This window comes from Pseudopipra pipra, chromosome 3 (genome assembly GCF_036250125.1).
Source record: "Pseudopipra pipra isolate bDixPip1 chromosome 3, bDixPip1.hap1, whole genome shotgun sequence".
Lineage (NCBI taxonomy): Eukaryota > Metazoa > Chordata > Aves > Passeriformes > Pipridae > Pseudopipra > Pseudopipra pipra.
In genome coordinates, this window is record NC_087551.1 from 51,085,710 (window position 1) to 51,106,737 (window position 21,028).

The 21,028-nt window shown below is 41.1% G+C and overlaps 1 protein-coding gene across 3 annotated transcripts in view; it reads left to right on the forward strand.

The window, feature by feature from the left end:
- Nucleotides 1-21,028, forward strand: part of IYD (iodotyrosine deiodinase) — a 108,975-nt gene that overhangs the window by 64,602 nt on the left and 23,345 nt on the right. For 2 of the 3 annotated variants that reach the window (XM_064649113.1, XM_064649111.1), the window contains exons 5-6: nucleotides 20-176; nucleotides 1,855-2,427. In XM_064649113.1, the coding sequence (XP_064505183.1) occupies nucleotides 20-176; nucleotides 1,855-2,037 (340 nt within the window). In that variant the 3' untranslated portion in view covers nucleotides 2,038-2,427. Of the gene's footprint in view, nucleotides 1-19; nucleotides 177-1,854; nucleotides 2,428-21,028 lie in introns of those variants that run through there. The other variant, XM_064649112.1, reaches the window with a different exon arrangement.

Below are 21,028 nucleotides of genomic sequence, written 5' to 3' on the forward strand. Positions count from 1 at the left end.
CTTAAACATTCTTTTGCAGAACAAACTGGATCAAAGAGTACTTGGACACTGCTCCATATCTGATCCTCATTTTCAAGCAGGTATATGGGCGGCTTCCAAATGGCAAGAAGAAGACGCATTACTATAATGAAATCAGTGTTTCGATTGCCTGTGGTATCCTGCTTGCTGCACTGCAGGTATGTTGACAGAACCAACACACTAGGAGTCAATTTATTAGCTTGGACTACATACCAAGACTATTCTGCCCAAATGAGAGTGGAACCCAATTTAAATTTTAACATTATCAGTCCTCTGGAATACTCCAATTCCTGGCAATATGTCTTAGTTTTGAATTTTAAAGTTATTCCATAAATATCTATATCCGAGAAGGTAATTCCTGTCATCAGTACTGGTTAACAAGAAGAAAAATGTAATGTAGCTTCCAGAGTTGTCACTCTTTTCTAGGCACAGACTTCAGCTCCTGTGGTTTCTGCCTTATGCTAACAGGGCTGACAGGCTCTGCAAACTACCCAAGCATGGCTGTGTGGTGCCACACTGGCCCCTTTTTTTCAGTAATCCCTCAAAAACAGCCTGACACCAAAACACTTTTAGTACACAATGCTGGAAAAAATAAAAAACTAGGGACATACTCCACAGAACAGGCTGTACTATTTCAATCAGTATTTCCAAGGCATTTCTCAAAGCGAACTGATTTCTAAAGCTCAGCATGTTTGACACCAGCCAGTTAGATTTTCTCAGTGGTTTCTCAGTGCTCAGTTCTGCTTCTTGTATCTGATGTACTCACACAAGTGTTTAAATAGCAAAGCTATTCTGATAGTTAACTTGACCTGTCAGCAGGATAACAGTAAGGTGCCACCTCTTATATTAGGCCAATTTCCTACCAGGCACTGCCATTTCTCCTCCATTCTGTTTTGAATGACACTTCCTTTTGTGCATTGCTGCTCCTCAGGCACCATTTAGCATCACCACTATTAGCTCTTCTCCTCTTGAGAAGATCCTAGAGATTATGAAACATGAGAGGTGCATTGCCTGAGCACCTTTCTCTGGCTGACTTTTATATCTCAAAGACTCAAAATTCTCACATTACATATACGGAGAGACTGAAATCCACATACGCAGTTGTCAGGAAGCGAGTCAGCTATGTGCTTATACCGTGGATGATGTCAGCTCTTTATTGTTTGTCAGATTTTTTTGGTCTTTTGTGCGATTTTGTATGAGAGGAGGACTGATATATAGACCTACTTTGCGGTTCTGATATAAGTGGTAACAATGGCCATTGTGAGAGACAGAAACAGACTCCTGTAGCAACTTTTGACACAGTGCCTGTGCCCCCTTTCCCTGTAGGGAGCAAATGTTCACAAAGCTGTAACGCATCCTCCTGTCAGCTCTATGGAGGCAAAAACTGAAACATTTCTCTGTGCAAGCCAGGTCATAGAATCAGAATAGTTTGGGTTAGAAGAGAGGTTTACAGGTCACCTAGTCCAATCCCCAACTCCATGGGATGATATTCCAGTAATATCCCCACAGCTGCCTCTCAATTTCAGTGTAACCCTGGGTCCCCCTCTACGTGGAGCATTGCGGGCAGGCTCCGGCTGTATGGCACGCAGACTTGGCAGGCAGAATGTGCCTTTGCTGTGGTCGAGAAAAACTGCACTTTTCCATAAGCAAAGTAGGCTTCTTTTATGGTACCATTAAGGCTGTTAGTAAATCACATGTTCTAAAGACTGCAACAGGATCTAACAGAGCAGCATTTCTGGGCTAGTCAATAGGACAATACAGGTCTGGTGGGAACAACTGCTACACATACAGAGCACAGACCTCTGTCTCACTCTACTGCTGTCTGTCTTGCTGCAGAATGCAGGTCTGTACACGGTGACCTCCACACCCCTCAACTGTGGTCCCCAGCTCCGGGTGCTGCTCCAGCGCCCAGCAAATGAGAAGCTACTCTTGTTGCTCCCTGTTGGCTATCCCAAGAAAGATGCTACTGTGCCTGCGCTGACCAGAAAGCCGCTGGAAGACATCATGGTGGTCATGTGAGCCCAGTGCCAGGAGGAAGGAGTGCATCCCTGCTGACAGCTAGGAAGCAGCAGCCTGATGAAGTTGTCATTGCTGTTTCTTTGCATCATCCCCTATGTCACTGTTGCTCTCTGGCAGTTTACATCTGTATTTCTTTTAGTGCTACTAACAGCAGTGAGCAATCAAGCGCTGTGCATTTGACAGGTGCTGTCACTTATGAAACCAGGCAGTTGTTCCAGGGGACAATGGCATTTAAATGACCTTCATCACTTGATTTTTCTCATGCATTGGGGGGGACAAATCTTTCCTTGAACTGGAATATATATTCTTCTTATACTTTTCTGATTGCCATTACACAGTTATTTTAAGAATTTTAATGAAGGTTGTATTAAAAGATATAAAGAGGTCAGACTCAGCTGTCTCAATCACTGTTTAAATGCCCCTTCCCCCTCTGTGTAGAAGGATGCTATTTTTCTCTTATATAGTAGGATCTCACCACTTGGTTGATCTCAAATACCTTGTCTATACCAGGCTTTCTTAAACTATGGCTGCTACGAGTGTCTTAGATTGGGGAAAATGTAGTAGGAAAAAGTCATCCAAGTAATTTCCTTGTTACCATTTATTTATACATGTTCCAGGCCCAGTCAGATCATATGGTAGCTATCAACCATGCCCCCTGTATTTGCTGCTTCCACTGGAAGCAGCCCAGAGGGAACTACTGTTCTGGTTATCCTGTTTATTATACCTACAACTATACCAGGTTAACACCCTGAAATTTAAACTGCTTTACAGACGCTGACACGTGAGAGGCGCTTTCATGTCACACCAAATCAGGCATAGTCAGGGATATTGCTTCCCACAAAAGCAATGCTCCTTACTAAAAGCGAGATGTGAGGGGCGCCAGTGAGAGCTGCGCCCTGGAAGCGCTGGTGCTGCCGATCCCTGTGCGGGCAGAGCCCCCTCGTGGGGCCGCAGGTACCGCCGGCGCTGGAATAGCGCAACGTGAAAACGCTGGGAGAGAGGCATCCTTCCTGCAGGTCTCTGTTCTGTGAAACACTTTCCTACCCTGATCTCTGCTGCAGGCAAATTCAGCCAAACTGGCTTCAGCCCTCCTTGGGCATTGGTCGAGATGACCCACTGCTCCTTGTCTGAAGTCTAACCTGTGCTAGAGGAAGGTGTCCCTGCCCACAGCAGGTGGATTTGAGCTAGATGATCTTTCAGGTTCCTTCCAACTCAAACCATTCTATGATTCTGTAATTCTATAAGTCAATCCCATTTATTATCACCCGTTGTCAGCCTAGCAAGTGGAGGGGATAATGTTTTACAGAGGTACAGATTTTAGCCGTGTCAATGCCTCAGTCACCCAGTGGGAAAAATTATTTTTCTCTTAAGCAGACCATTTTGCTGGTATTTAGCAGGCATGCCTAAATGTGTTCACCTATTGTACTAATCTTGTTTCACATCCTCAGTGATACAGCTATGGCAGGAAGCTCTTAATGCAAGCCTAATCTAAAATGAGCTCTTATAACTAATATAAAATAAAATAAGGAAGTCCTGTGTCTACACACTTGCAAGGTCTAAAAGGTAGTCAGGGAGAGAGGGATGGGCTGAACCAAGACAAGGCTGACCAGCTACAGGTGCCCAGTTATCAGGAATACATTTTAAAGTCACTGTTGCAAGTTTTCCTTCTGTGCAGATGCTGCTCTGCCACATCAGGCCCCTTCACAAGCAGTTTTTACCTGCTGTAAAAATTATGTTTGTTTTAATGCAGAGTTCACATCAATAGAGGGAGGATGAATCTCTGTCTTGTTGCAACCTCTCCTATAGCTACAGAAAAAAACTGCTGCTTCCTGGTCTCAGTCTGCAAAATAGACAACACTCAGAGAAGCTTTACCAAATGAATTCAGTTTCAAACAGCAGAATCTTGCATATATAAGACTATTTCTAGTATGATTTCATAATTAAAAAACAAAGAACTAAACCAGTTTAAAAATACACAGAAAACTGTCACAATAACAAGCATTGGTATATACCACTTATACTTCTTTGCACCAAAGAAGATTAATGGTGTTTTTTCCCTTGTGTTGATTCTGGAAACTAATATCCATGTAGTAGTTGAAAAACTCAAGCCCTCACACCCTCACACCTACTAAGTCAAAAAGATTCTTCTTAGACCATGAAATGTAAGTAAAATAAGCTTCTTTTCTTTTTTTTTCCCTCTCCCACACAAATGCTTATTCAATCAGAAATTCTTCAGTAGTATTACAGCTGCTGGTGATATTGCAGAGTTTCTTGTAAATCATGCTAGTGTTCCTGTAGTGACAAGCCTACTTAGAATTGCAAGTGTTCTCTAATAAGTGCACTGTCTTAACTTAAATCACAATTAAATAATAATAAATTTTGCCTTTCCATATAGCACATTATTAAAAAAAAAGGTTAGCATTTAAATTGTTTTACACTTAATAAGCTATACCTCTAAGGTATTTGTTCAATTTCAAGGTAAAAAAATGTTTTTCTGCTATCTAATTGCAGTTTCCCATATTTCAACTTGTGTCGGTTGCCTCTTGGCCTGCTGCTATGCATCTGCAAGAGAAGTCTGGCTTCATCTTCTCTGCACCTTCCAATCAGGCAGCTGCAGACACCAATCAGATTTCCCCATTTATGGGATCTTTCTTCCTTGAACTGCGTGGACAAATTTGTGTGCATTCAAGGATTCTCACTGTCTGAAGTTTGTCAGACAAACAGGCTTGAAGTCAGGTACAACACGGTGGGTTGCATCACAGCCCAGATGATTAAAGGAATAAGTATCACATGTTGTTGGAACCATGGCAAACTGCCCATCTCCTCCCTCTCCATGGATGACTAAACTGGCATTGGTTTTAGTATGCCCTTGAATACAGAGCTGTAAGCTGTTGCAGTTCACCTGGCACCTCATTAGCAATCCAGCTGGCCATCAAGTGTGGCAGGAAAGCATTACCCCTGGGTAAGAACCCAGTCCACCATCTTCTGTTCCAGACAGGTGAGCCAGAACCCAAATGACTCTGCTTGAAAATAAATATTTTTTTAATCTTAGTGTTCAAAGGTCTGAGGAAACTGTTACACTGGTATATATGCTATCTCCTTCATAGCTTAGAACTCACCTACATGACTGAGTGCAAGATTCCCATAAACTAGCTGGGCTGTAGTAACCATCTAAGTGAACAGCTCTCTGCTTGAAGAAAATAGCAGGTTGTCAGCATTTAGCTTCTTTGCAAACAGTTTAAAGCTAAGTGTTGCTATCTTACATTTGATGGAAACAACTGCCCAAGAACAGCTACTGAGCTGGTCTGAGCTGGTGCACAGGGATGTGCTGTAATTTATCAGCTGTGTATTTGACCATGGGTAGAGCCTTCCCCAAGTCTTCGTTCGCGAAAGCTAGCCATGATGATGATGATTTAAGCATTTCTTACCATATAAATTTACACTAGTACAGTAGAAGTAAAGCACCTTTTAGGTGCAAGGAAGTACTAACATGGTGCTCTGTAGCCCAGATGAACAGAAGCATGCAAGCCCCAAACTCAGGTTGTAGTTTTGCTTTGATTAAGTTGCAGCACTTCAAAGATATTTAAGCAAGTAGATGTGCAGTCAGCATCTGATTGATTTATTTCCTTAATTGCTACATAAACTTGGGCCCATGAAAAATGAATCTTGAGAAATAATCCAGCTTGCACTCCAAGGCAGGATCAGTTGTATTTGAATGCCAGGTGCTGACAGAACATGAATTCACAGCACTAATCCACTGCTCCCAGCAAAACACGAAAGAAATAAAAACTCAAAAGCTAATTCTGCCAGCACATGCAAGTCCTAAGAAGTTTTTGTTTCCAGAAGGGCTCAGCCTTGGCTTCATGTTGCTGTCACTGATGAGACCTCCATGGAGATCATTAGGAAGAGGTTGGCTGCTGTATTTTTTTGAAGATTTCCACCCACCTGAGCTTAGCCAAAGAAACTGCAAAAGTAGAACAGATTCATGACTCAGAACTCTCAAGGCATTTAATTATTGTTTTGGCTAGCACTACCAATATCAGACATCTATGAGAGCTAAGTCTTTGCTCTCTTAGACAGAACTTTTCTATGCTTGTGGATTGTAAATAATGAGAACACTTAAAGGCATGAAAGCTGGGCAACAAAATCCATTCAAATTTAAGATGGAGGAGAGTTCTTGAAACTTGAATCAGTGCAGCAGCAAGTTACCAGTTAAATAGCACATGCTGTTACAGGTTTTGTGTGTTTTGTGTTAACCTGAGCTACAAGATTGGAACTGAGTTGAACTAGTTCTGATAGAAACAACGAAGGCAGTCCAAGACTCTGGTGACACAGTCTAAGGTATGGGAAAAAAATATTGATCAGCAAAATGGGTAATGACCAAAACCTCAGGGCATGAGTTACCAAGTTTTTCAAGACATAGCATTAAGAGAGGTTGTGTTTGAAGGATTTTTAAGAGGTAACCTATGAAGCGCTTGGAGTTTTTTATGAGGAGCTATCCTGTGCCTGAGGGTAAGTTCTTGTCTATTACTAAAGATCTTGTCATTGAGATCACAAGTGACTCGGCTTGAAAGGGTGAGACCAGAGTTGGACAGTTTTGCCCTACAATGTGATAGTGTTTGTGAAGTTATCCTGAGGAACACCTCTTGCAAATACTAAGTTCAGAGTGTGTATATTGCGAGTCAGATAGTGACAAGCACAGCTGTGGAGACCCACAACAGTCACAGATATGCTTCAAAGAGAGGATCTGGTTTAACAGGCTGACTTTTTTTCCATTGGATATGCAGTAGAGACGCTGGTCTGTAGATTATGCACTGGATTTTAATGAAGTTTTTGTGTTATTGTTTTTGTAGTGCAAATTTTCTAAATATCAGAAGGCTTTTAGCATCTTCAAACTATTCCTTTAGCTCACTCATAGGATGGTAATTATTCATTCAGCCTGCAGAATTCTCTGTGCAACCAATGCCAAGGTACCACTCTTAGATAAAGAGAAATATGTTCTCTAGCAGCTTACTGTGAAAGACATCTCTAAGCAAGTAGTACTACTAGGTGGAAGGGGCAACAAGGACCTCCTGGGTTTGCCTTCCTGGAATAAATAAATATGAGATGTGATGTAAGTCACCCTGTTTTCAGTCTGAAGATCTTAGGCTGCTTTCAATAACAGTGTAACCTTTGTGTAGCAGTAAACTTGTTTGTTGGGCTTTATAACAGGAAAAAAGAAACAGAGGAAGACAAGCCACAACTACTATGCAATGCATAAGGACTCAAAGAGCTGAAAAGAAAAAAAAGCTTTCCTATGCTGGCCAGTATGTTTGTTCCTGTTTGTAAGCTGGAATACATAAAATTTAGAGCTCACCAAATTTCAGGATATTATGACTCTTGAAAAATCTGTATCACTCCTGGAATTACGTGTAAAAGCTACTAATGAGTGATGACTTAGCTGCTGCCAAGCAGGACAGTTGTGGCACCACTCCTCTTTGGTATAGGGCCTTTTATTATTCAGAATACTTCTTAGAATTAATACAATACAGCATCTCATTCTCTAATTTTGGTCTCTATTTCCCTTTTTGCTGGAAAATGAAGACGGAGCACATGAAGGGAGAAGAATAATTTTAAATTCAGTGAAACATTCATCAAAGCAAAAAGGTGGTATAATCAATAAACAGAGTTCTGGACAGTTATATGTAGCTTTATAAATTTAAATTTTAAATAATCACGTATTTTACACAGTTTTGCAAAATGGTATCAAGTAAGAGCACCCTCGACTTTAAACCAGGGTGAATTATCAATAAACTTTAGTAGTAGCTGGTCCTGAAAGAGAAGAAAAACAAACTTCAAAATTACTAATTTAAAGATTAATAAATAGACTATCTATTTAGCAATCAAAAGCCACTGGAAATACTGACTCATTTTGATTAATTTTCAAAAAGCATTAAAAGAATTGTGATTATTTCCTTTCACTGCTTTGGAGACCAAAGCAGCATATGCAAGTGTAATCACTTGAAAGAGAATTAGGATCTGTTTCATGTTGAACTGTATTTCAGATTGTCCTTGAAATGAGAAATCGTATTTCCAAGCTGTCTACTAGCCAGGATGTCAAGGCGACAACTGGTCATCTATATGTGGGATTCCAGATTGTGTTTCAGCTTAAGGATATGTTATGTATTGAACAGGGCCTGGTAGCTCATTTCTGTGGCTCAGTGAGGTCTGAGACAAACGTGATGCACAAACCTTAAATACATTATGCCTTGCATGTCTCAGTTTGCTACAATAGCATCATAAATCAGAGGTGATCAATGGATGGTACCAGATGGAGATTTCTTGTTGTGACCACTAACTCTGGCTGTGCAAGTATGCGTAGATGTGCACGCATAAATGGTGCATCTATACATATAAAGTATAGGTGAATAATGTGGCACAGCAGAATTGTTTTCACCTCAAGTGGTTGCAGTTTTGCCACTTTCCCAGGAAGGAAATCTTAGGCAAAAACCAAACATTGCTGGTTGTGGAAAATAGCAAATTAAGTCTAGGAAAAAAGCTCTAAGGCCAGAAGGACTCTTAAAAAAGTATCTTGCATCTTACCAGAAAGTAGGAGTGTTTTATACAGGATAACCTTTAAGTACTGCTTCCTCCTTCTACATGGTACAACTTGAGTGCAGTCATGATGCTGTTTGTTGTTTATCCATTTTCTCATGTTCTTGACCTCAATTTCTTTTCTGTCCTTCATTTCACATCTGTCACATTTGCTATAGATACTTTTTGAGCTTTGAGCATGGTTTTCCTTTAGTAGAAACACAAAAAGTAGCATTATATACAAACCAAATGGTACTGAACATCTCATGAGTTTGACTACTTCAGGGTTTTGGAAGCTCTAAGGCTACTTGTACTCTGTTTACAGTAACTGGATTTCTTCAAGTTAGCATCCCAGAATGAGAACTCGATCAAGTTGGATCCATGTTGTTTGTGTGCTCACAGGTCTGACTTCTCCCTGCCTAAACATCGTGTTGTCTCGTTACTGACTAGATTCAGAACAAAAGCTGACATGTAAGAAATATGGGTAGGTGTTTTGATTCTAACTTTCAAGGTGGCATCTCTCTATATAGCTGCTGTTCTGTAATATCAAATAATACCTGATGGGGAATTTACTGCAAAGAGGACCAGAGCTATAGCATGATTCTTAGGTTTTGTGTTTGGGTTCTGGATACAGATCTCAGCCCTTTTGCATTACACAGGGTAACACTTTATGTGTTACCAACTTTCACTATGCAGCAGTCTGCTGTGTGTGGTTTTAATAACAGAGTAGAAATATCATCTTTTCCAAGCTATGGTCAGCCCACAGAGGTAAATGACTTGACCTTCTCATACTTAAGGGTACTAAGGAGGGTTTTAGGAAGGATGCTGGAGGGGCATCTTGGGAAATGAAGTCCCGAAGTCTCTCTTGCACATGGGTAGTGAGATACCCATGGTGATTGGTCAAGGGAGTCACGTGTACCTTTGAGGTGCCTTTTATAAAGGTGTTGTCTTATTTGAATAAAGGGATTTGGTTGCTGAACCCTCAGCCAAGCTGGGTCCGTATGGGTTTATTTATTTATTGTATTAATAAGCCATAATATATTGACTCCATTAGCAAAGCTGGTAAGTTGAGAGTTTCCCACATGTAACTTATTTCTATTTAAAGGTTGTGTAAATTTACACTTGAAGTACATGTGCAGAAACATTTGACAGAAAAAAGCATGGGTACTATGCAAAATGTGTTGAGCTGGCAGAAGAGCCACGAAAACAGTAAGCACAGGTCAGTAGCAAGATCTTAACTTTTGTGTGCTTATTTCTACTGTGATTTTTCTCTCTATGTGGGTGCAGCACCTGAATTCCATTAGATATGTAGCAAAAAGTGATTCTCACTCCCAAGTTTGTGTTTTCCTTTTAGCTGGATTTGTTATATTATCTGTTTATAACTTGATGACAAAACACAAGTAGAAGTATGAATCAGCTAATAAACAAAGGTTAGAGCAAACTGCTGTCAACTGTTGTCTATTTTAACTGCAACTGGAAATCTGGCAGGTACCTCCTTTTCTACAAATCCAAGCGAGTAACACACTCTGTGAATATTACCCTCCCATTTAATTTACTAAATTGTTCATGAACAAATTTCAAAGTTCAAGAATGTAATTATTTGGAATTAGTAGTGAATTTCTTTAACACACAATTGATATTCTGTGGAACATTTGATTAGCAGCTGAAGACAGTTTGTAATTAATGCCGTAATTAGCTAGCACAGTACTCACTCCATATGAGATTGCAGTGTTATAAAGTTGGGTAGGCCCAGAATACAGAGCAATGCAGCCTGACTTCTAACTAACTTACACAGAACAAATATTTCGTAGGAGAAGACTGCACGTTCACCTGCAGAATCAAATATAGCAGATTTGCAACCAGGTCTGGATCAGAAATTTCCTCAGAATTCATCTGCTTTTCATGGTGTACTGATGTCAGCTGTCTGTGGACTTCCAATTTTTGGTTTTTCATCTCACTGGAGGGACAGGGTAGAGTGGACTAAATGTGACTGATTTATGAAAATCCACGTGGAGAGTAGCCATGAATGGTGGAAGATCTTCTGCACAAATGCCTATTATCTGTGGAATGTTCTTTAGAGCATGACGGTCCCTCTTGACTGAAGGCTGGTTTTTTTCACCTGCACAATCATGCAGCAGACCTCTCTCGTGGAGGAACGTTTTTCCTTTCTGCCCCTTTGATCTAGTAGAGCAGTCCTCCTGTGAGCAGCTGAATGGGGAAATACGATTTTCTGCATGGATTATTCAGAGTGAACTGACGTAATAGGAGGCAGTTTTGCTTGCAGACCAGTATCCTTGCCCAGAACTAAAATACCTTGTGAAGGAAAAAGTAAATAGTGTTTTAAATAATCTTTCTTTTCTTCAGATGTTTTAAGAACTGCATACCTAACCTGGCACTCGTGTTCTGCTCTCTAAGGGCTGAATACATAAATGCCATTCCGTTGTTTAGCTTCTCAGATTATTCATACGGAATGAGCTTTCCCTTGACCTTTTGTACGTACAATCATCTTTTTTTCTCTAGCTGCTTCTAATTGGCAAGAAAATACATTAAGTGCTCCACCACGTTTGCTGACTTTCTCTGACTACCACTAGATGGCACGAGAATACCATGTAGGAACAGAGGACCTTAGCTAGGAAATGAGTTGGCCCCTAATATCCCCTTGCTCCTGTTACCTTTAACCGTAGTCTGTTACCCAAACCACAGATCTGGGAATATGCATCTGCAAAGTTTTATCTGTGATCAAAAAAAAGGACTGCACAGAAAGTAAAAATTTTTCATGTACTTAAATGGCTTAAGAGTTGACTATAAAGGCAAAGGGCCAGACTCACTTATCCAAGCTTAGGTAGGTGGGATTTTTTTTTCACTGTAGAAAGGACCAATTTTATCTAGTCACATATTGTCATATACTTTTCAATGATATAGACACAAAATTTCACGTTAGTCATCCAGCAGGCTGTCATGTTCTGAGGTGTCTTTAAGTAAGAAAATGGTCACAGCCATTTCCTTTCACTGAATTAATTCCCCATGTATTTCCCTTTCTCTCCTGTGGGTCTTCATACTTGCTTCCAGACCTCTGCAATCACGGCTGGCCAGCAGCTAAGGCATGACACTCAGGCAGTTTTTTCTCAAGGAGCAGATCCAGCTCCAGTCTACTCAGAGGCTCTTACTTGCTCATATGAAGCACAAGGCATGGTTTGTCATCTAAGTAAGGAGTGTAGAGTTTTTTAATTTCTGCTGTTTGCCTCAGAGAAGAGGGAGATCATTCACTTTTTCTTTCTCTTCAGATACAGATAAGTCATGAGGGAATTATGCAACATAAACATGAGAAGAGCTGTGGAGGAAAAGCTTTCCCTCTGTCTTCTCCCATCTTGTCTCTGAAATAAATCTTCATTTACTCTCTATTTAAAGGATTTTAGAATGAGCTGTGTGTGAAAACTAGAACTTCCTCTTTTTCCATAAGCAGTGTGAAAATTAAGCCTGGGACTTTAAACAAATTGTGAAGTAAGTACAAGTCACCTTTTAATATGGAGTGTGGTGGCCTTAGAAGCCTAATGGGAGATAGAAGGGCAAAAAGGTCTGGGAGTGAAACACAGATCTGAAGGCATGTGTAAGGCTGTGTTCAGGCTAGAACTGTTATGTAACAACAAAGAAATTACATACTGGGGGAAGGTAGGCAGGTGCAGAGGAGTTATTTGGCTGCCCAAGCAGCAAGTCAGTCAGATACTAACATCAAATGAAGGAGCATTCTCCTTATTGAAGGTTCAGCCAGGTAGCTAGAACCAAAGACTGGAACTCCTGCCTGTCTAATAGTGGATAAATCACTTAACATATTTTTTTCTGTCAGTGCGTGAATGGTGGGATTTGTGCTGATAAACTAGAAAATAAATGAAGCGGAAAAATTACTAGAGCAGCCCATGATAAGCTTAATCTGATAATCTCAAATTTGCTGCCTACATCAGTTTCCCAGATTTCATATTCAGCTTATCTGTTATTAAAACTCATCTGTATTTGATCATTAATCATGAATGTATTCTTTCTGAAATAATCGTAGATGCTCAAAAGATACTAGGAAAGTTGGAGACTGAGAAAGAATAGATAAACACTGCAGAAATATTTTAACACTGGACAGCCTGGCAGCAGTGAACTCTGTGCACTTGAAGAAGCAAAGATTGTAGGTTTGAGCTTAAAATCTGTCTTGGCTTCTGCTTTCAGCATTTCAACTCCTCCTGAGGAGGATTCCAGGTTTCCACTTGAAAATAAAAAGTGTTTCCCATTTTCCCAGAAAACAGGGTTTTCTGTCTGTATTCTGTGCTCCTGTACTTGCAAAGAAGAATAAAACTTCTTACAAGGCTAGGCACTAGATGGAATATGCAGTGTGGGTTTTTTTAAAGATGGAAGACTACTTACTATGTTGTTTGTATGATGGTTATATAAATATGACTGAAATTTCTCCCATTAATGTGAATAATTTGTACTTACTTGATGTGTAACCTAATATGCACTGCCTTACACTTCTGTCACTAGAGGCAATACAGAGCAGTTGATGGAAAAGTAGACTTAGACAAAACACCTTTCATTTTTACCTTGAAAGAGTTGCTAAAGGGAAGATGAAGCAGAGGGAGCACAGTGAACTAGACAATGAGAGGGTCTTATGCATTCATAGCACGTGTGGGAGAGAGCAGTTACTGTTTTGCATTACTTGAGAGAAACAGTTCCACAGTTCTTACCAGCTATTCTTTGGTATTTTCGTAAATTGCAGCAATATGAAATTATTAGCTGTATGTGTCCTGGGGGCAGTCACCCTGCATGTGTCACCTTACTGACTGCACCTGAAGCTGGGCAGCAAGCCAGCGCTGGCTAGTGTGGCTATGCTCCTTAAAATTAAGGAGGAAAAATCAGAGCAATGCTGAGGACTGCTGAGGGCTGAGAATGCTGAGGGCTGACCACCGCCTGTGCTGAGGACTGCAGGGCTGACCACCGCCTCACCCAGTCTAAACTGTGGCTCTCAATGATCGTGTATTTGCTGGGTATCAGGCACCTTTCAAAGCCTCTGGTTGTGCAAGGCAGAAGGAACGGGTTCTCCCATGTGAAGAAAGAAAAATGTTTGGCTGAAGGAGGAAATAAATCACTGATTCCACAGTCTTTAAAGTTACACTCCCATGAAAGACTGAAGTGTTGATTATTTTTAGCAGGGGAGAGCCTAGGGGGAGGGCTTGTCAAAATAGATTAAACCATTGTTAGGAGCAGAGCAGAATTCTCCTGCAGCACTTTCCTTTCCATCACACCTGCATCCTGATGTGAAATAAAAAGTGTGTGCATGGTGGGGGGAAATGTGGAGGAGGGAAAAGCTGCACTTGGGAGAGCCGAAGTGGTAGCAGTTAGTGATGGAGTTGTTATTTCCTGTCACTGCTTTTACCCTATTAGTTTCTCTTATGCTGATTTCTTTCTGTTAATCCCTAGGATAGCCTCTGAGAGTTGTTTATCATCCTGGGGCAAAATGGTTCCAGCCTGCACTCACCACTTTTTCTTCCTGCACGAGGTGCTGCTGATATGTCTAAGTGTACAGAAGAGCCTGAGGACAGAGTGGGAGGTTGTTTTCTCCTTTTCGTAATCTCTCCGGGCCCATTACTCTTTCTCAGCTCTGTTCTAGTTCTCCCTGCTTCTCCTAGGCACCCAGGCTGTGAGAAGCAGTGCTGTCATGCTGCAGCAAACAAAATGCTGCACAGCTGCCAGGGCATGCATCCATACTGGACCAGGTGCTACCTAAACTTCCCTTTTGGAACACATGTTTGAACATTGTTCAAAGCAGTCTGGCCACAGTGGGATGGCATGGGTGTGCTGGGCAGGACAGGGTATTATTCAAGGCTGCCATTTGCCAGCTAGGTTTTAGTAATTTCCTGGCTCTGCTGCATGACTTATCTCCCAGACTGGGACGTAATCAAACAGGAGAGCACAGGAGAGCTGCAGAGAGAGAAGGTATTTGGAAGGGCAGCTGGAGCTTCAGACAGCTGTTGTGGCAACACCTGGAGCAAGAGTGTGAGGTGCCTTCAGAGACTACAAATTATGGTACTACCCAGTTTGAGTCTCTCTTCTCTTCTGCCCTTTTGTTCAATTGTTTAGGTCAGCCTTTTACAGAAGAAAATATTTCAGGTGGCAGTCCTTCACAGAAGACTTCTGTAACTATTCAGGCCTGGTACCATGCCCTAGTTTTGTATTGCCCTACAAATCCTCTGCTTATGGTCTTTGAGTCTGAAAGAAGAGGCTTGTACATAAACCAACACCATATATTTCCTAATAACTAAACTTTGGGGGTGAGGAACCAAAGAACTATACAAGCAGACAATCCATGTCTTTAGAAGCCTATCAGCATAAAAGTGGAGTCCACTGGGACCCCCAGCTTTGCACGGAGAGATAGTGTGACTGAATACTTTCTGAATACTCTAGAAAATGCTCCTTTAAAGCTACTCGGATGCTCTTTCCTCCAGAAGTTTTAACTTCTTACATAACAGGTTAACCTGACTTCAGGAAGCTCTTGTACAGTCACATTAAAACTTTTTTTGCCTTGTCTTATTCCCCCACCTACTTTATAATCTGAAAGGAGAGATGAGACCCCTCTATAGCCTCCAAAGTGCCTCCTGAAGGGCCCAGTGGTCTTAAGTGTGAAAACCCTCTCCAGAAATGGTAGGTAAATGGCTGCCTGTATGAAACTGAATTATGTTCTTCCCTGCCTGATGTAGGCAGCTTGTTTTTCCCTTTAACTGCGTGTTTTTATACAGTAAATTGCTTCCAGTAATCAAACAAACATTTAAAAGATTATGTATACAATTTCAGGCATCTCCAAATCCATCACAGATGTCCTTGGGGTTTTGTATGCTCAAGGGAAAGCTTTGGCTTTTAAAGATGGAAGAAGCAGGAAGAAGCAACTCTTTCAGAGATGAAAGGGGAGAGACTAGTTGCTTTCACAGAAATATGGGAATTATCAGACCGAGCCAGACTTAGATTGTGTAGTCTGGCTTGGATACATCGAGTGCAGAAGGGGACTCTAATTATTACTCTTTGCACACACTGGTGGAGTACATGTCTTCAGTCATGAAGGCTCCTGGTGTCTGCGTAGCTGAACTGTCTCCCTTTGGAGCTGGGATCCCTGCAAGCAGAACTAGAACTTAATTACTCTGGCTGTTCCTCCTGGGAAGGGATCCACACGCTGACGTCTGATAATAGCCTGAGCTAAGGGAGGAGCAGGGAAAGAGGAGCTGCTGCGTTACTGTGGAACAGCTGCATTTCAGGCTCAGTGCCAAAAGTGGGGGAGGAAGACTTCTGGAGGCCTGAAGAGATAGAGAAAGGCAGATGCCTCCAGGTCTGAAGCTTCAAGAGACCAACGCTGTGTGTGGGCAGGAGCTGGGATGCTGTGTGGGAAAGATTTGCAGTTTCAGCCAGAAGGGGAGTTTACTCCCAGGTCTTCATGCAAACCAAGTCCTCCCTAAATCCCAGGCTTTATCATAGATTTAGTCTAGTACTCTGGGATGGGCTGCAGAGCTACAGGTTCCACCCCTTTCCACACACTGGCATCAGACACTGGTAACCTTTGTATTTATATGTGTATTGCTTTTGCACAGAGGGTCTCAGGGCTGAAACCGGCAGTGGGGCCATCTCAACCCCTCCTTGGTAGCACGAAGCAGCACCGTATGGGAAGCTTACGCTCAGGGCACAGAACTTGGCAAGTCTGTATAGTGTAGCTGCTGCAGCTCTCAACCTTGCATGCTTTATGCTTAGTTGGGTGCAGAACAAGGGTGTTCCAGTTGGGCAGGTAAATGTAGGGGTCAGTAATAGTGGCAGCAGACTGCTTACTGCAAGATGTAGAGCATAAAGATATGGTCTTTGTGCATTATTTTTATTTCAGTGTTTGATTCAGAAAACCACTTTGCAACTTTGCAGACATGCCTGTGCTTTCATTGACTTAATTTAGAAGTGTCTAGCCACATCTGGAGGGAGCTGTAAAGTGCTAGTCAGGATGACAGCATCTTTTATAAACAATGGGATTTCCTGGGATTATGTTTGAATGCTTGGCCCTCTTGGAGAGGAAAGAATGTATTTCATCTCTGACAAAACCATGAGAAGACTTTCTGTGTTATGTCATTAATAAGGCCACTGACTACCATTGAGCCAACAACCTGCTTCAAACTGAATGGTTTAAGGTTATCTGCATGGTTCCTTTTAATAAATTCAAGGTGCATGGGATGCAACTATATTAAAATCTTTAGTCAGTTTAAATTATGTCTTTGTCATTCTTAGTTTTGGTAAGCATAAAAAAACCTCCATAGTGAAACCAGACAGCTGTGTGTTATTTGCAGGAATGTGTCATAGGATTGTGTTGTGACTAATCTAGGCACTTTTTCAATGTCTCCCAGCTTTCTGGTATATTCTCCATAAAACTTTCTTCATTTTATGTATTTAAAATTTGTTCTGTCATCAGAACAGAATAAATACATCTTAAGGAACCCTATAATAAATATGAAGCTACTTTGGCAAACCAATTTAATTTTCATGAATCTCATTGTTAGTTGAATATCTTTAAAAAATTAGTGTGTGTCCTCTTTGAGGGCAAAAACTTCTTTTGAAATTAAAGCCATATTTTGTGAGCATAATGCTAAGCTCTTTTTCAGTAGCAGTGACCAGATAAACCATGCTGTTTTAGCTCTAATTTGTGGCATGTATAAGTTTTCTAACGTACACTTTAAGCATGATATCTGCAAACAATGTGTGTAGCTTTAAAACAAACTTTGGTAAGCAATTAGTCTGGCAGCATTTCACTGGACAGTCAGTGAAGTGCAAGCAGGAAAGTACATGCTTCTTTGAATTTGCCTTGTTTGTTGGTGGAAATAGTTCTTGTGGTATTTGTCCAGTTGTGTTACTGAATCCAGTCACTGCAGGAACTCGCAGATATTTTCATTAATTGGGACCACTCAATAGCATTTCCAAAATTCTGAGATGCCATTTTTAGGAAAAATGTTTTTTAAAGAATAAGTCTCACTTGCCCCTGTGATTGTGGCTTCAGAGCATGGTGGCACGGCTGTTAGTATCATGCTGAAGTCCATGCTGATAGGGATAGGGAGCTAGGAGATAACTAGGATCTGCAGCATTGCCTATAATATTATTGGAAATCTGTTCTCCCTAGCATATACACTGTCCCATTCCAAGAAAAGTGGTTGGTTTTGATCTCCTAAGGTTATACTGCTTCTAAAGTGGAGGACTGAAGTGTGCCATGGATAGGGTTCAAGTGGTTTTTTTATTTTAAGCAGCCATTGGATTTCAGCAATCAGAGAATTTTGGGGTAAAGACAGCTCCTTTGCTGTCTGAGCTGTATCTTTTATGGTGTGGAATGCTAGAGATAAAATCTTCTTTTTCAATATCATGAAAGGAAGTATATCTTGTTTAAGGTTGGTATCATCAGGAGATAACATTTGCTTGAGAACGAAGGTGTACTGTTCTAGCAAAATATCCTGTAATTTAAATAATTCACAATGCAATTTCTTCTGTGGTTCCATTCTGTAAATTAAACCAGAAACTGGCATTTTAGCTAGGTGCATTCAGTTTCAAAGTATTGAATATCACATATAACTCAATAGCAAGAATTCTCATTTTCTTGCTTCATGTAATTTTCATAAGTAGGGGCGCTACACCGCTTTCCTTCTCCGCCTGAATAATGACTGACTTTTTTTTTTTTCCTTTATCATATTGGAAAGATACTGTAATATCATCATGTCCAATATATTTGTCTCAGTTTACCTGGTTTCACTGTGCTATTGCCAGGCGGATGAACGAGTTAGAGTTTTGCCTTCTGAGACAGAAACTGCCTGAGGGTACTTGAAGCTCATTGCTGCAGATTATAAAGAAATAAAGGTGAAAAAGCTTCTTCTGAGGACTGTGCTAGCAGTTGCCACAGAACACTGGAGTAAGGACCAAGAGAACATGAAAGACAAAAGGCACAAAGAAAGGGGGTTGAGAAGAAAACTGAGTGAGATGGAGTTTGCCAGAGGTGCAATGATGTTTAGACCTTTCTCTGTTTCCTAAAGGACTCTTTAGGAAGCATCTCACACTGACCAAGGCACATGACAGAATGGTGACAGCCTTTGCTCTGTACCTAGATGTTCACTGAAGGGTAGTTTTCTTCCCTGAAAGTGTCTTGTTTAGCTGTAGTGGATTAATCATTAATCATTGTCAGTCTTGTCTCAAGGGGTTATGCCCTTCCTCACTGTAGGTTTAAACTTGAGTGTGGAGACAAGATAGTGGAGTACTATGAATTTGAAGCATACTTCTGATGTGCAGAGGTAGGCATACAAATGTGGGCTTCAGAATCAGCAGAAGATATGCTGCTCAGGGCACAGAGGAGCTGGCCAAAATCCCTGCTTTTACTCTTGCTTGGGAACTCACCGCAGAGAAATGGACTGCCTTTGTCCATTCAGGTAAGACGATTGCCACTCAGTCCTGCTTTCCTGACATGGGACCATGGAGGCCAACTTCTCTTTTAGCCTGTGCAAGCAGATATTCTGCTTGTTTGCTTCTCCAACCCATTGAGGCAGAAAAGGAGTAGAAAAGTAGCAAAATAGGCTAAAGAGAGCAGTACAAAATTAAGACAACTGAGAATGTGCAGTTTTAATGTGAATTTTAATAATGTTCCGTGCCTTTCCTAGCATTTAAGAGTAGTGTTTGCTAGTATTTTAGTTTTCATGAATAGCCTGCAGTAGATATGACTGCTGTGTCTTCTTGTGTACTTCTAGCTAATAACAGCTCTTTGAAGAAAGTGCTTTATGAACACAGGTTCCTTCAGTGTGAAATCATGAATGATCCTGTTTGCAGAAGAAACTTTTTATCTATGTTTTCTGACCCTTTCTGCTCTAAGATTTTCAAGAGCATGTTTCTCTTTCAGCCCTATCTGCTGCCCTTTTACCTCTTCCATTATCTTTTCCAGTACGTCATTTTTTCTTAGTGCAACTTGATGTGGATCTGGTGATTTGTGTATATGTTTCCCTGCTGAATAACCAACACGAGGCAGGAAAGTCTACACACTGACTAGTGACTGCTTGTTTCCTACTTTGCCTATTTCAGAGTAGGTTTAAGTCTGTTTTTTAATAGAGAGGGGGGTTATGCTGTGTCACCAAACTGAATGCCACTTTCACTCAGTTTTTGTGCAGGCTTCAAAGAGTGTAAGAAAACAATATGAGGAGACAGAAACCTAGCAGGTTTAGCCATAATTAGAGGTTTTTCTTTAGATCTATTATTACTGTTATAGTCCCCGTTAAGAGATTACCTTCTTGTTTTTTGAACCAAGGCTTAGCAGTGTTTTATTTCCTGTGGTGACATTTGAGGGATTTACCATGTATGGTTGTACCATCTGAAAAAGATGCCAAGGCTAAAATGGACCTTGTATGTCACAGAGTTCAGTCATCTATGTAATGAGGATTTTCCCACATATCACTGCTCTGCTCAGTGCATGGTACAACGGATTTTCCAAGTAATGGTTTTATGATGGTACAGGCTAAGGATAAACCAAAATTAGAAGACAAGGGAGTGATTCCCAGGTCTTGTGTAAGGAGCTCTGCTCAAGCTGGGTCCTGGTTCAATTCACGAGCCAGCTTTCACATCTTTCTCTCCATGTTCAGGCTCCCAAGCTTCCAGAAAAAAGAAGCCCAAGTGCATAGGCCTGAATCAGGTTTCGCTGTGTTGTAGTTAAACAGTCATGAAATTAAGACAACTGAACAAGCATTCACCCCACAGGCTAGATGTGGAAGCTATGTATTTTTTGCAAGAGGATTTTTCCCTCCAAGTAAATCTTTATTCCAGAATCAGAAACCTCAGGTCCCTTCTGAGTGGCATTCTGTAGGGTTTGGGCAGGATCAAAAGGTGGGAGCTGCTGTGCCTTCAAGGAGATGGCTGCAACTTGCAAGGATTTTGTGAGATGGCTGCGACTTTCAGGGATTCTCTGCTCCCTCTTATGTCTTCAGTGGAGATTCCTGTTGTGCACAAGGTAATGAATAGCTTTGGCATATGGGAGTTGGGAGCCTTTCGTCTCTTTTTGTCTCTTTGAGAAGCAGTACGTGATTTATCTCTAGTAGGGGAAAAAAAAATCTGGCGTGCCTTTCTGGAAAGGTTGCTGGGCCCTGACCTCCTTTGACCTGATTTAATTGAGGATTTTGCCAAGCTTATTACATGGGATGTTCTTTGGCAGCACTGACCAAACAAAGCAGGCTGATCGCAAATTATCATTTACACGTGCACAGAATAAGGCATAAAAATAGCTATTTAAAAAAATAATTTCCTTTTCAGTGACATATGATAACCTTCCTTTAGTAACCTGTCAAAGACCTCAAGATCTGTATAACAAAACATCTCAGCTTCCTCAGTTTTGTCTTCCCAGGCA